The 16407-nt window shown below is 38.2% G+C and overlaps 1 protein-coding gene across 7 annotated transcripts in view; it reads left to right on the top strand.

Annotated features, from left to right (window-relative positions):
* GAK (cyclin G associated kinase) overlaps positions 1-16407 on the top strand; it is a 74238-nt gene extending 57831 nt beyond the window's left edge. For 5 of the 7 annotated variants that reach the window (XM_030471343.1, XM_030471344.1, XM_030471342.1 and 2 more), the window contains 6 exons: positions 2638-2772; positions 3120-3239; positions 6498-6710; positions 7841-7989; positions 9382-9558; positions 11180-16407. In XM_030471343.1, coding sequence (XP_030327203.1) covers positions 2638-2772; positions 3120-3239; positions 6498-6710; positions 7841-7989; positions 9382-9558; positions 11180-11281 — 896 coding nt within the window. In that variant the 3' untranslated portion in view covers positions 11282-16407. Of the gene's footprint in view, positions 1-2637; positions 2773-3119; positions 3240-6484; positions 6711-7840; positions 7990-9381; positions 9559-11179 lie in introns of all 7 variants that reach the window. The other 2 variants (XR_003989327.1, XM_030471345.1) reach the window with 2 other exon arrangements.

The following is a 16407-nucleotide window of genomic DNA, read 5'->3' as shown; positions in this document are numbered from 1 at the left end:
AAAAGAAACCCAAGTGACCAGTGTAGTCTTCTCCTGAGTAAAAGTTAATTTCTCTGACAGCTGTGTTCTCAGTCAGGCTTTAGACAAGGTGAAAAAACCTTGCATCATACTAAACCAGCCTCTTAATTCACAAAAATCCTGTTGTCCTCTGTAATTAAAGGATTTCCTGTAGAGATAAGTTAAATAAAGAAAACCTTATGTGAAGTTCTGCGTAGGATATAGTAAAACACAGGTCTCTTATTTTGGGAAGCTGGAAAGTGTCATCTGAATACCACCATCTTATTCTTACATTTTAGCTTGGTTTGAGCAGTGTTTGTAAGGAACTGTGCCCTGACCTCCAGTGGCTTGCTGCTGTACAGACAAGGGTTATAAATACACACATTAATGAGGAACTTAAGGGACAAACAGGAATGGATCTGCTTGCCCAATATCTCAATTGCTTAAACTTCTGGAATATTTAGCTATGCTTCATGTTTTACCCTTTCTTTAGATATTCTGCTCCGTTATCTTGATGCGTCTGTACGAACTCTAGTGTGCCAGGTTACAAAACCAAGGGATTCCGCAAGTGGTCTTATCATGCCTCATCAGAATATGTATAACACTATTTCTTGATGTTAAAAATCTATTGTAATGCCCAAGTTGTACAACTAGAAATAATATAGCATAATAACAAACAGGTCCAGGAGGAATATCTTCTCTGTTCAGTATGTTGCTGTACTCCATTGTTTCAGATTTTTCTGATGGGAGTGTAGTGGATATATGTGAGCTTCTACTATTCATAGTGCATTTACTGCTGTACATAGCAGTAGGCTGTTCCTTGCTTTGTTCAGGGTCGGGGAGGTGGTGAACTTGACTGCTCTTACACCAGCAGTTATAAAACACCTGATTACCCTAGTGTATTCTCAATCTTTCAGAATGCATTTAGCTTAGTTGACTTTATTCTTACTTCTCTCAACTTGGTTTTATCATAGTTAATGTGTGTGCTGGTTCATTTCTCCATGCCCTGTAAAAAACTTGTAATAGCAGAGATAATAAGCTAAAATTATTTCTAGCTTAAAATCAATACTAATATTAGTTCAAGGCCTGCTTAATGTTGAGAGTGTCATCTGGTACAGCAAATTTCTAAACTGATGAATAGACACTTCGAGATGCTTTGACGTTTATAGCCAGGGACACTGCTGTGTAGCAGATAGCTGGGGTCCTGAGTACTGAGGCAAATACGCTGCTGTTTTGTTGGTAGTTTCAAAGGCAGGGAGATGAGGCTTAAGTCTGGAGAAAGGGCTGAAAATTGTGCTATACCTTCAGAAGACGTTGGTGGCTACTTTGTGCATTTTAGTCTATTTTCCTTTATGCAGTGGAGATGACTCTGCTGTAATACAGGCTCTTGGCAGACATTTGTTGCAGAGTATTTGATATGCTCTCTTTGCAATGTAAGATCTAAGTATAAATAGGATTAGTGGATTGAGGTGGTGGAGGAGTTATTTAATTTGCTTCAAATTGTTTCTTCAAATAAGATAAAATGGCTTCTGTGATTTGCTATCAATATTCAAAATGTAGAGAAGCTGAGAGAAGTGAAAAGCCATGATGTAGTAGTGAAAACATGCAAAGCATAAAAATGGCACTATTTGTGTAAGGGTAGCTGGGTTAGCTTTCCAAACTCTAGGTCTTCAAAATGTCTTAGAGCACCACTAAACATACTGGTTTTGCTGAAATATCACCACTCCTTTAGCACTGACTGTTGTCATGGCACTTAAGGGGTGGTTACATTCAAAAGGTGTCCTGCTTCACTGCGTCTCTGAAAGCTGTGCTCAAAGGGAATGCGCGGAGCTGGCCTGAAGCTTTGAGTGTTCCATACCTAGGACCTCTCACTCTGAGGGTGGCTTGCCTCATACTATGTGTGAGAGTGGGTGGAATAATTTGCAAGCATCAGGGGTGAAAGTTATAATCCTGTGTTGGATGTGACTCTAGAAGTTAGTGGAAGCGCCCTTGCATCCTTTGAATGCGACTGTTTCTTAGTCTGTTTGCAGTTGGCATGGTGGTCTTGTTTTGCACGCAGAAAAATGGCTTTTTCCATGGAGCAAGTAATTCTCAGTCTTTTCCCAGGAGAGATCACTCTTCCTGTGTCCTGCTCTTTAATCGCATGCTTTTATTCATGTATTTAACCTAAAGGGATAGTAGTTTGTCAAGAGCTCCCTTTGTCAGATGAGGCCTGGGGTAGGCAAACCTGCAGTTTGAAGTAAGCTGGCTCCACCTGTGTAGCACCTAGACTGCTGAGTGATACGGAGCACCACTTGATGAAGCACTGCTGATTTCTGGTTACCTACTGTGTTGTCAGGAACAATAGCGTGCCATCCCTTAGCTAGTCATAGTTCATAGCATTGCTGGTGCATGAAAATATCCTTTCTGTGAAGTGCATGGGATGTTTCAAATACAAATGAAGGAATTCCAGTGGTAAAACCCTTCTGAGGCCTTCTTAAGACTGTGTGACTGTAATATGGAGAAATTTAAGCAAGCCATGTAGTTGGCCATTATAGCTGACAATCTGGTTCGTAGTTCTATTGGTATTGGCAAAATATCCACTATTGTGATGGTTTTCTTAAAAGAATAATCAAAAGATTGTGGTTTTTTCTGTTGCAGGGAATTTGACACCAGAGCCACCTAAAGTATCATCTTCTACGAGCCACCCAGATCTCTTGGGTGGATGGGATTCTTGGGCAGATTCCTCAGCATCCAGCAGTGTCGCATCACCACAGTTGAAGCCTCTTTTTGAAGGTATTATGAAATGAAATCCTTACATTAGAAGGAATAAGGAATTTTTCAGACTTGGTCAGCTAATCACCTGAAACTGCTGAACATGTCTTCACGCCTATTGTTGCTTGAAGGACTCTGCTCTTGTGCTTAAATGCCTCTTTAGTAAGGCACTGCTCTGGTTTTTAAGCTCAAAGCAAAGGAGCCAAATAGTTTCAGTTGTCCGCAGTAATGGTGATTCTTGTGGTAAAAGGTGTCATGGAGCAGAATGCTGGCGAGGTTTACACAAGGTGTTGTGGTAATAGTACTTTTATTCATTCTCTCAATTTCCAAAGAACACCAAGTACATGATATGTTTTCTTATTATACAGGTCAAGCTTTTACCACAGGGAGTCAGTCCAGTGTGTCTTCAGGTCTGTCTTTCAGCCAGGCTAAATCTCAAGACTTTGATCCTTTTGCTGATCTTGCCAATCTTGGATCTGGTCTTCCAGGTAAGATCTTACATTTAAGAGACTATACTTAATGCCTTTACAGTTTGATTTGCTTCATGTAACAAAAAATGTAACTGACAGCTTATATAAAGGAAAGTGGTTTTTTTAATTGTTAACAACCAGCTTGAGGTAGTTGCTGAGAGCAGACTCAACAAGATTGAATCTTTACAGAGATTTGTGAAACATCCAGAGTAATGTTACAGTCAATAACCAGACCTGTGATTTAGAAACAGTATAAATACTTACTGCTTCAAAATCTAGTTGTAGAAGGTAAGAAGAACAAGGGGTTGCTGATCCAGTAACTGAGCGTGAGGCTTCTTATCTAGCATTAATTTAGCTGTGAAGGATATAAATGAAAACTTGATTAAATTGTTAGTTACAAAGTGACAGTTATTTTCCTTTTATTCAGTACTCTTCTTTGAATTCAGTATGCCTTCATAGCTGTGCTACTCAAATCTGTCATGTTTGTATGAACACAAATCAAGCCCATACTTGCACAGGAATACCATGAGCATTACGAACATTTGTCAGCTTGCAGTGGTGCGCACAAGAGGTAATGGAAGATGAGACACATCATAATTTAACACTTGTCCCAGGATGTTACGTTCATCCCAGACTCAGAAATTACCCCTGCAGCATTCTTAAACAGCAGAAAAACTAAGGGCAATAAAAAGAGCACAGGTCCTTGCATTTCAGGACCTCACTGCCATAATAGCAAATGGCTGATTTGTGACTGTTAAATGTGACTAGCCGCCAGAAATCCAAGGAATGATTTGGAACAGCCTGTAGTTGCTGAGTTGTAGAATTGCAGAAATGTGCTTTTCCTTTAGCCTGAAGCTGATAGAGGGTTTTATCCTGTTGCCTGGGCAGTTACCATATGTATTGAATTTATCACTCTCTTGGTGGAATAAACACAAGGTAACATACAATGTTTGACTTTTGTGTTGCCTGTTTGTAATTATTTACAAAATTCTAGTGTTGAAGTGGTACCAATAAGGTGGCTCAGTAGTAAAATAATCTATAAAAACTTTCTAGCTCAATAATTAAGGTTAATATGGACTTGTTAAATCTAGAGTGTAACAGTAAAAAAGAAATAATCTTTGACTTGGAGATGTAGGTATAGCACACACTGAACCAGTGCAAGAAACTGTACTGATGTTAGCAGGATTTAGATCAGTTCATTAGTTCTTTTAGTTAACTTTCAATAGGAAAAATGACTGCATTTAGAAGTAACCAGATGTCACTGTGCTAGTTAACCTTCTCAGGCTTGAACTAAATTTTCTGGGAATTGTAAGAATTGGAGTGTAGGCTGTTGTGTTTTTCATAGGACTTTTTTGGCCTTCACATACAAGTCATTACTCTGGAAGAAGAGTTAAGAGAGTGAAAGCTGCTTAATTGGGAGTGCTGTATAAACAGAAAACAAACAATAGCTAGATGTAGTTAGTAGTAGTGTATTAGGCTTGTGGTACGATACCAGTAGTGTTCTGTGATAGTTCATATTCTCACACTCTTCAAGGAATGATCTTGTAACAGAAAGTAGGAGTGTGGTGCTGAAAGTTACTGATAATAGTGAGACATTGGCTTGTCCTACAGGAGGAATTGGTTGGCCTTGAACACTGAAATAATGAATGTAGAATTCCTTGAAAGAGTAGTAGAATGAGATTATTTTTCAGTGTGTGAAGTCATGTACTCTGACTAGTAACAGGGATTTTTTTTTCTGTAAATTTCACAAATTAGAAGTGACTGAAGTCTGAGATGACTATGCAGTTGTGTGCTTTCATGAAAAAACAGTGCAATCCTAGGTTTTATCAGGTGTTGCATTGCAATACTAGGTTTTACCAGGTGTGGTATTTAGAGGTAGTGTGGTATACTATACATGGCCTTGGGGAAGACATCCTCTTGTGTAAGCTGTTACAGATATGAGCAGCAGCCACGAAAGAAAGCTATCAGGAGAGCTGAGGAGCTGAAAGAGGAAACAGTTCACATTTCTTCGTATACACAGACAAGCTTGCGTGTTTTCTTTCTGAGGCTGTAGGGTGAATAAAAGAGGTGGGAAGTAAAAACAAGTTTAAACTGGCTTGGGATGTGTTTTAGTTGAAAGTCAGGTTAATCATCATCAGCTGATTAATAATGTATGTGGAGATGCAAATACTAATTCACTTTCCTCCAAGAAATAATGAGGTGGGATCATAAGCTTGTCATTCAAGACCAAGTGATAAACACTTCTCTTTTGAAGTGTTAGTATTTCATTCATACTATACTTTCTGGCAGGCTTCAGGTGTGTAACCTGAAGTTAGTCACTAGTCTTGAATTCATCTTCTGTCATTTTTAGGGAATTCTTATGACATGGAGAGGTCTTAATCTGTTTCAGGATGCCATAAGTGTGGTATAAAATGTTTCTCTTCCAAAAAATCTACATGTATCTAAATTCAGCCATGCTATTTTTATCCTTTGATGGATATATGCCAGGTATAAGCAACTTGTCAAGGGAACTGAGTTTCTAGGAGTCTTTCCAAAGGATGTCAGCCAAGGGCAATTTAATGGTGGCTTGGTTTAGAATTTAAAAAAGAAAAAAGAAATCCCATGTTTATTCTCATCAGTGAGACAAAATGCTGAAAAATAAATTTAAAAGGTTGAGGCTTTATTCTGCTCAATTTCTTTACATTGCTTAGCAGCTTCACCTGCTACTCTGGAAGAACACACAGGGCCTTTTCTCTATTCTACAGCAGTCAGTGTTATTCATCCTGGTTTAATGAAGGGAAATGGGCTGCTAAAAATTTAGTCAGTATTTGTTTATAAAGGCCTATAGGTCACACCAGGGTGATTACAACAGTATCTCCTGCAGGCTTCAGTGATTTTTTTTGCTCATGTGCAACATTCTTTGCTAATGTTGCTGTAGAATAATCTTCTCATCTTTCTTAAACAGTAGTGCAAGAAATCACTAGACTTTGAAAGCACTCACTTGAAAATATTATTTATCTTACATTTACTTGATCGTATGATTACTTTTTCAGTGTCCTCTGCTTATTAACAGATGTTGAAGTGTAATTAATTCAGTAATGGCTCTAGCTCTTGCCATCCAAGTTACTTGCTAATGAGACTCTTAACTTCATTTTACACTTTTCTGTTACACTTTCTCTTGTATAGTGGTATCACTGTAACATAACAGTATGTTAGGTGTCAGGACAAAACTGTCTGTTTTGTATTAAACAGGTGGCAGATACTGAGCTGAACAAATAATTTAGTATTTATTGTTAGGTTCCTCCAGTAGTGGACTCTTGACTGGTGGCTTTGGTCAGAAGACTGCTCCATCTCAGAAGCTGGGAAATCAGTGGCAGAAATCCACAAAACCACAAAGTACTTCATGGCAATCTCAGCCTAAATGCAGCACAGCAGCTAAACCAAATTATACAGTAAACTTCAGTGTTATTGGAGGACGAGAAGAAAGAGGAGTCAGAACCCCAAGCTTTGGTAAGTTTTCTGAAACCATTACTTACAGTGGCACTTGTGATACATACGGTAAAAAGATGCAACATTCTTCCTAGCTGAAGAATAGTAGCTAGTCTTAGTTTAAGGTTAAACTTACTGGAAATTCTTGTGTTTCAAACAGTGGGGGGGATGGAAGCAGGTGGAATCATTCTTGGAACCAGTCTCCTAAGATGTTCCAACTGAACAGGCAAACCTAGAGGTATAGGGATGGGCAGGGGCTCATCTACATTAACTTTCTTGGAAAAATTTACTTTCCTGGTATGTTGATACTAGGATTATGCTTCCCTTTATTTAACTGGCATACAAATGAACATCAGGTACCTCCATAAGTTGAAGTTTTTCTTTTGATCTGTATCTGGAAAGAGATGGGCAGGATGGAAAGGCAATGGGTGTAAGTTGCAGCACAGGAAAATCTGGTTGGAGAACAGGGAAGAAAATGTCATTTTTCTTTAGCATGATGAAATGCTGAAACGGAGCAAGGGTTGTTGTGATTCCTCATTCTTGAAAACAGGTGGACCTCAACTGGACAAGGACCTGAGAAATTACCTAGTTGTCCCTGTTTTGAGTGGGGACTGGACTATATGACATCCAGAGGCCTCTTCAGAATTCAGTTATTCTACAGTTCTCTGAAATTTGTTGGTTCTGTAATGACTGTTGATACTGGTATTTCATTGATATTTTATTGGTATTTTTAAGTTTCGGCATACTTAAATGTTGACTACATACTTCTGACTAGAGTATGAAGTATATGGTCACTTGACAAACTACTGTACAGCAGTTAAAATTACTTTGTAGTGGAAAAACTGAACCATTTCCAAAATCGTTAATAGGTAGATGAGTACTCCTTCAAATCTACTCATTTTTGGGGTGGGGGGTGGAGAAGATATGCAAATAGTCACATGAATGCAGTTATTTGTTTTGCTGGACTGAAAGCTTGTCAATGATCCTTTTATTCCTGTCCTTCTGTTAGTCTTGTGGAGTTTATCAAGCCACTGAAGAATATTATTATGGTAGTGAGAAATGTCATACAGGTGTATCTAAGTGCAGTGTATCTCTTCCATTAATGTATTCTCCTATGTAACTTTTCATTTCATGTTTTTCTTTTTCCATAGGTCAAAAGCCAAAAGTTTCAGAAAATGACTTTGAGGATCTCTTATCTAATCAAGGATTTTCAGCTAAATCTGATAAAAAGGGACCAAAGACCATTGCTGAGATGAGGAAACAAGAAATGTCTAAAGATACAGACCCCTTGAAACTCAAGGTTTGTTTAGGAGTGTTTTTTACTTAAGTGAAAATCTGACCTTATGCTTAAAACTGCTGATGGCAGAACAGAAGGATACAGTGACTAACAGAGCAAATTGATAAAGCAGAATGAAATTTTATCTGTATTTAAATCATATGACTGTAGAAGTTAATTAGTGTGAACAAGAGTCAGTTGGCAATGAAGCAGCAGTGACAATAGCACAAAAATTATTTGGACGGACTGCAATTTTCTGTTTCAGCTGAGCTTAGAGAATTTAAGAACCTGTTTTTCTGTCAGAATCCATTTCTTAAAGCTAGAACTGTTCTTTATCTCGAGTGATTCCAAAGGTCTCCTTAGAAAAGATGGATATGGCTGATAATACAAAACCATATTTTAAAAAACAGGCAGGTGAGAATAGTTGTCTCCAGGATGACCATTAACTTGCATTTACCATTAACAAGTGCTTCTGCTGTCCTAAGAAATTACTAAAAGATGCAGTTCTGGAGGTGGGCTATAGAACTAGTCTGTGGGGTGTTACCTGGTTGGCTTTTAAGGTTTTTTTGATGTATTACTCATTGATAACATCACATATTAATATATTTTCAATTTTGTCATCTGTATGGTGCTTTAGAAAAGTTTGTAAAAGAAATTCTGAGGGATGCTGAAACCTGTTTTCACAGAGTATCTTACCTGAAGAGAGTGTGCAGAGCTTGCCTGGGTACCTTTTAACACAAATCACAATAAATGGAAATAGAGATTTTTATTTACCATACTGATTGCTGACAGAGAGCAGAGATTTTCATATTATGTAAAGCAGCGTTCAGTGAAGACACTGTATTACTGTATCATAGAGGCTTGAATAGTGCTTTTAAAGTCTGAAATGGCCAGTTATTCCAATCAAGTTTCATGGCGATATCTGAAAAAACACTTTAGTTTGTGCACCCCTGTAGGTTGCTTAAGTAAACACTAACTATTAATATCTGTGACCTGAAACTTTTGTACAGATCAGGGAAGAATTTTAGTAAATCAGTGTTGTGCCCTGACAGGGAGTTAATGTAATCATAACAGATGTTTTTAATTACTCTGTCCATTCTCTTGTCATTAATTTTACAGGGTTTTCTAATGTATAACCATCTCAGTAATTTCTCTTGCAATGACTCAATATCTGCAATAAACTAATAACAATGAGTTACTCCCTAGTGGCAGATGTAAAATTTCACTTTGGGTGGCTAATGATCTGGGTGTCAGAAAGAAGAATATAGTAAGACACTTGGACCTGGGGACTAATGCAGCAAGACGACTGTACCTGAGTCTTACTCTTGTAGTCTTGTACACAGTGGAGGTTATGTCTCTAGACAGACTGGGAATGCTTACAGTGCTGCATTCAGTGCTATATGTTTTTTTTCACAGATTCTCGAATGGATTGAAGGAAAGGAGAGAAATATCAGAGCATTAATATCCACTCTTCATACAGTGCTTTGGGAAGGGGAAAATAAGTGGAAACCAGTCAGCATGGCAGATCTAGTAACTCCTGAACAAGTAAAGAAGTACTACAGGAAAGCAGTGCTTGTAGTTCATCCAGATAAGGTGAGTGTGTTCCTCTGATCTTTTCTTTAGAAGAAATATAAGCTGCTTTTACCACACCATACTAGTCACTGACATGCTGCCAACTAGCTTCTTGATCAGCATCCTAGATGCTCTTCACATTGCTTCCATTGTCTGCTGAATTTGGTGTCCTACTGCATTCAGGTAGTACAGGATTTTTTCTTGTCATCCTGACACAGCACAGAATTTAACAAATAAATGTTAACAAATGAAAGATCCCATAAAGCACCAAAGTCAGTTGTGCTGGCTTCTAACTGACTGCTGGCAAATTTAATGCTGATTAGTGACATCTGCTTTATTTACATGAGCTGATACTTCAGGTGTTTTAGGACTATTCATGAGTATATGAAGACTCAGAGGCTGCCACAGCAAAACTCTTGGGAAAAACCTGCTGAACCTCCTTTACTGGGAACTAGAAAAGGGAACTTTACTAGAATAAATTAGCAGTTGAAAAATACTTGATGAATGACATTCCAGTTGTCTTTTAAAAATACTTAATGCACTCCATTGCTGCTTGTTAGTCTCCCAATGTATGAAGGTAGCTTCTTATTCTGAGTCATTGTTCTAGGATGTGTTTTAGATGTTTTAGATATAAAAATAAGTGTTGAATATACTTGGTTTGAATTTTCAGGCTTGCCTTCACTGGTGGTTCAGTGAGCAGTAGTCTTAAGTCCTATGTCTTGTATCCACGATAGAGAAACAAGACATTGTTTGTTCTTTCCTTCCCCCCGTCTCTTGCTGTTCTTGGTTGTGTGGCTTCTTCCACCATTGTAGGGGGTTTTTTTTTATGCTTTCTGTAAGCCTCTTAGCACATCAGTGCCAGAACACAGATATTTGAGGCATTTTCTTCTTCCTCTTTTTTTTTTCCTGCCACTTCGCATTAAAGCAGTCGCTGAAAGTGTCTATGGAGTGCTGCAGCTGGCAAAAGCCAAGCAGCAGAAGAAAGGGAAGGATACTGGAGAGGGCTCTGGAGCTTCCCTTTTGTGTTGGAAAGAACCTGTTAAAATGACCACTCATCTTGTGGGACTGGATCTTTATTACCACAGGAGTTGCATTTGTCCAGAGGCAGGGCTGCTGTGTAATAGGCTGAGAATCAGGAGCATATTATCTCTGACTATGAAGGCAAACATACAGGAAGTGCTATGTTGTTAATGTTGAATCTTAATATCATTCACAATCAGCAACAGATTTTTATCCAGGAAATCCCATCCAGAAAGAGTTATCTTAAATAATGCTTAAATTTTATTCTTGTACACTATTGCATCATCTGCCAGGAAGCAAATAAAAAAAATTACTGGATTTGGTCATTAACTAATACTAACTAAAACTGTATATGAAAAGCTTGGAAATTGGTTTTTGCTTAGTTTCAGTTATTTATAAATTGCACTGGAAGTTTGAAGTAATGTAAGGAAACCAAGGCTTCGGCTTTGTTTAAAATACTCGTAAACTTTGGGCAAGATTGGAGAGAGCTGTGTGTCTGCAAAATTATATTCACACAGCTGCCTAAAGCTGTTGAATAAGACAGCAAATATAAAAGGGGTGAGATCTTTCCGAAATCTTGTAATTCCTAATATTTTTATTCTTCTAATATGTTTGTTTTCAGGCCACAGGACAACCTTATGAGCAGTATGCTAAAATGATCTTCATGGAATTGAATGATGCATGGTCAGAGTTTGAAAATCAGGGATCAAAGTCCCTTTTCTAGAACTTCACCTCTTACACAACTGCTTCTAAAACCTGGAGCTGAGCGTTGTTGTGACTTTATTGCGCCTATGAATTATGAAGCGCTTTTCCCTGATATCAGCACAGTTTCTAATCATGCACTTACATGTGGTGAGATGTAGAGTAAGGTGTAGAGTAGAGAGCATTACATAGATGCATTAAGAAAACAGCTGCTCAGTATTTGGAAGAAATCAGTCTGGCAGTAAAGATTTCCTTTCAGTTTTATATGTGGTAAAATAGAACTTTAATGAAGCTCCATGATTTCTGGGATACTAATTATAAATCATTCCAATTTCATTGATCCGTTTTACCTATACGTTCCCCAGTTTTACCTACACGTTGCCCAATTTGTCTGTTACTTCAGTAGTTTTGTGATTCAGTTTTGATGTTTGGTAACTGTCGCCTTATTCAAAGTGCTTTAGTTATCAGCAGTGAATTTGCTTGGCTTATCTTAAACCTGAAGGTGTATATTTTCATCTGTGTTTTATGTAATCAATCCGATAATCATTCTGTAAATAACATTTTTTCTGACAATACCTGTGTTCCTTACAATAAAGTAACAGTCGTTTAGCCAAAAAAACCCCAAATGCTAAATGTGGGAAAGTCAGCCAGGGTTGTTCTTGATTTTTTTTTTTTTTTTTTTTTTTTTTTTTTTTTTTTTTTAGCGTAAGAATCTAGAAACAAGTCTTGACTTAAGGTCTGCATGATCCTGCTGTTTTGTTATTTATTATGAACCTTTGGAAAGGCAGTGCTCTGACCAATGCTTATTTTCCTAGTTCTTTAAATGGTGTCTTTTGCTTCCAATTTCAGTGGAACATTCCTTTTGTTGCACTTCAGATACTTTGATAGGAATAGTGTTATTCTGAAACTTGAAGCACAAAACATTTTGCTCTGCTTTGATTTGTCTGAGTAAATACTACATGACTCATTATCATCAGGAGAGCATATAAAGTGCTTTAACACATTTTGCTGCATGTCTGAACTTCTGTATTTTGAGATATGCATGACATCAGTGTATGTGAAAACATGGAGTGTATTGATAGGCTGTTGTATTTCTGCTCACCTACCTTCCATGCACTGGCTAGTGCAAGAGGAGGAGAGGCACAACTTGGTAACAAAACTTGCCATGTTTTCTTATCCCTATTCAGAAGGCAGTTTTTCACTAGTGCTGGGGTGAATGAATGCAAATGACCAATGACTGTTATACTCTGTGTAATAACAATGCAATTTTCATATCATGTTTGAAAATGTTGAAAATTAGTGTTGTGGTATCAAAGCTTTGGCAGCAGTCTCTTGAAGCAGTACAGTTAGGCATTCAAGGGGATATTTTTATTGTCTTGCTATTTTGTACATTTTGCATGCTTAACTGAGAGGGAAGCTGTACCATTATAGAAGAGATAACTGTTCAGCTGAGCAACATCTGAACAGAAAACATGAGATTCTAATGCCACCTCAACAGTCTTAAATCTCAGTAGGTTTCTTTATGAAAACAGGTAATTTTCTGTGTGATTTAGAGTAAGAGCTAATTCTTTTTTCCTTGGGACGCTTCATTAATTCTTTGTATGTGTGGTCTGCATCCATGGAAATTTAAGGCTTCTCCTGGTAAGATAGGTTTGTTGGCGACCTGCATGGCTTTTTAGAGTTCTAGGGCAAATGATATCTAGTAATAGGTTTAAAAAGACACAGATATTTATATAATGACTGTGATTGACTGCATTCCTATATACAGCTGAGAGATAAAGCATTTCTGAGGTAGCTGCTTTTAGTAAGGAAGGACTACTTTGAAAGCCCATATTCCTTTAAGCATGTATAGGCAACTTAATTTTGAGGGACACATTTTCAGTTGCTCTTTTCTTGAAATACGTGTTTAAAGAATTAAAACTGAAAATTGGGAGAAAAATTCCTTCCTCTGCTTTGTATGTTTGTAGCATCTTCTGAATGTCTATATTTCTCTTGGTTTTAATTCTCTACTCTTGTTTGCAAAACTTTCCTGAACAGTGGAGAAGAACCTCAGATGTGATTAAGTGAGCAGGGAAACATGAGTGCAAGTGTTTTATCTGGAACTCAAAATCTCTTGAAATTGATTCCCACTTTTTTTAAAATTATGGAAAACCATGAAGTTTGGCTGTGGATTCTTCCAAGAGCCATTCGATAATTACTGAAACTTCAGCCAGGGTGACAGGACCCCTTGACTTAGAGCTTAATCAGCTGTGGTCCTCAGTGATGGAACTACCCAATTCCACTGTCTTCCTTTCTATATAGTTGAATTTTGGTGCTAAGAATCCGAGAGGCTGAGTTTGGTAAATCCTGGAGTCTTGACAGTGGAAGTATTCTGGTTTTTGTGTAACTGTCATTTAGCAGTGTGGCGTACAAGAATGTGCAAAAAGTTTGGGTTTTTAGTAAGACCTTGCAAGCAAACTTTAAAAAATCAAGCAATGAACATAATAAATGGGTATTTCTTTTTCGTTAGCAGATAAAGCAGCATGAGAACCACGAAAGGTGTTTTCATAGTGTAAGGCTTACACTACATAGTGTAGGGCTTTTCAATCTTATGCTCTGTACTTCGTTGTTGATTGGTTGCTGTATCAGATAGGACTGCATTCAAACTATTAAACATGTTACTGTAGTTGTATGTTACTGTAGTTGTATTCTTAATGTCCACAAGCTGAAAAGCTTTTAGAATAGGCTACAGAAAAATTGATTAAGCTGAGACTTGATTAGGTACCATGAATTCTTTCTGGGCTTAAAGTGTATGTTTTCCATTCATGCTTATTGCACAGTTAAATTTTGAAATGCTGAAGTGAAGTCATACCCTGAGAGCTAGCCTTTATATCTGCTTCTGCTAACTGGAAAGCTTGAGGTAAATATTGCCAATAATTTGATGTTGTGTTCACAAGACCTCATATGTGGCACTTGAAGTTCTGTGTGAAGCACCTCCTTGGCTCTTGCAGTAAATCGTGGTGCCTTTTGGCCCATGCTTGTAGTTCCTCTGCCTGTTAATGACAACTGACTAATATCATGTTGTCTTTGCAGCCTACCAGGATCCAGTTCATAAGTGAGTAGGTTGACCATGGTTAAGCAAAGAAAAAACCAGTGAAACATAGGTTAAAGGAAGAGTAAAGAACATCTGGACTCTAGCCTACATCTCAAACGTTGTTTTCTAATTCTCTCTTCACCTATTCCTACCTACCTCTGCTAAAACTAGGTGTAGACTAGTAGAAAGAACCTAGTTTGTAGCCTGCTTTTTCAGCCCTTTCAGAAGGGCTACTGACTGGCTATGTACAAGTGGCAGTACTGAGTGCTTGGCTTTTTTGCAGAAGTTGCTATAAAGCAGGGCTGATAAAATGATACAGCAGATTTACAGCAGTTATTTCTGAACTAAGTTACTTATATCATATTGATGTTAGGTCTGGAGAGCCAGGCAACTTGACACTTAAAATGGAGATCTGCGAAGAAGTGGTGTTGAGTGTGTGTGGCTAGAACCTGCCAAAGGAGAAGTGATGTGTTCTGACCATACTGGAGGAAATCAGTTGGTGTCTTTAACCTTGGGCATGCCTGTTTAGTGTTTCCTAGTGTGGTCAGATTTCCTTGTGCTTAACAGCAGGGAAGAGAAGGAAAAGGAGTAGATAAGCACCTACATTCATACTAAATCATGAGGTTAAGCTCAATATTGTTAGTGGGTAGCTGTTCCCCAAGCCTGGGGACATCAAGCCTGGTAGGAGAAGCTCCTCTGCATTGTCACTTAGGTAAAGTTCAGAGAGGTTGCTCATCAGGGGGTAGCTTCCTTCAGCAAATATAGAAGTAGTATAAAATTTCCAAATATAGAATAGAAAACCTACAACAGTGCTGATGAAGTTCATTTCCTTGTGATGGTGGCAAGGTTGCAGCTGTGAGGGTCACTAGCGCTCATGAAAAATGCCTTGTTTACCTCCACTTCCTTACTAGTTCTAGAAATCTCCTCCAGTGTTGTTTTGCCAAGCACAGAGTAACGGTTCCTTCCTGAATGCAGACTACGTCTCAAAGCTGCATGCACAGGATTAATAATATATTGCACAAACCAAAGCAGAGTTTGAGCGTAACTGAAGTCTCAGCTGCCCTTTGGGACCGCTGGGTTACGTGCACCATTCCACTTCCCAAAGCCCAGACTGCAGTTTCCCCAGCAGCAGCAGTATGTTTGTGCAGTCACTGCCCATTGCGTTCTCTGCTGCTCACAGGAATTTTTCAGGGGTAGCATAAATACAGAAATCTTGTTGCTCCTTAGCTGTGTCCTTAATTGTCTTGTGATTGCAGTGTAATGAATGCTTTGTAAATAAGTTCACATCAGTCTTGTACAGTTGCCTGTGCTTTATGAGTCAGTTGACATTTTCTGTCAAGAACTTGCAGGTGAGTGACCTGCAAAAGCTGTAGAAGAAATGTACTGTTTCCGACCCCTTGAGCCCGTCCGTGGTGCAGAGTAGCTCTAGCTACCAGGGGCCCAGAGACCGGGAGCAAAGAGTGACTCAGCTGAGCTGTGGTTCTGATTTTGATGAATCATGCAATGCTTGCTCGCTCTGTTTGGATGAGCTTATTGTAGGCTGCAATTTAGACTGCATTAAGCTTCCAACAGATGCTCCAAAAATACAAAGTCATTTTTATGAAGGATACATGTTGTCATAGAAGTTTTTATTACCAAAAGAGGATTAAGAGGCATTGTGAGAACTCCCAAAATTCTTTAGTGGAATGTAACTGTGTATCTATCTGCAATGTAGACTTCTGGAAGCGATTGTCATCTCTGATAAGGTCTTAACTTGCTCTGAGGTCCTTATTGTGTTTACCTGTAGTTGTGATTGTACTTTCTATACCTGTGATTTTTCTGGTTTGGGGATATGTGGAAGGGCAGAACAGATCTTCAAGTCCTGTTTTTTGCCATCTTTCAGGAAATGTAATGTACTGAGTAATTTTGCTACTAGTGAAATTAAAATTATACTTGTATGTATATAATGGTAATATAGTCAAAATAAGCCTTGTTTAAAAGTAGATTTAATGTTTGGCACAATGTCCTTGAACAGAATATTTTGCTTTGAAATGTATCATGACTTAACTGGTGATCAATTAAAACAAACAAAATCA

The sequence above is a fragment of the Strigops habroptila genome, chromosome Z (assembly GCF_004027225.2).
Source record: "Strigops habroptila isolate Jane chromosome Z, bStrHab1.2.pri, whole genome shotgun sequence".
NCBI classification, from domain to species: domain Eukaryota; kingdom Metazoa; phylum Chordata; class Aves; order Psittaciformes; family Psittacidae; genus Strigops; species Strigops habroptila.
The sequence above is the reverse complement of the archived record's forward strand: the minus strand, read 5'-3'. Positions and strand labels throughout refer to the sequence as shown.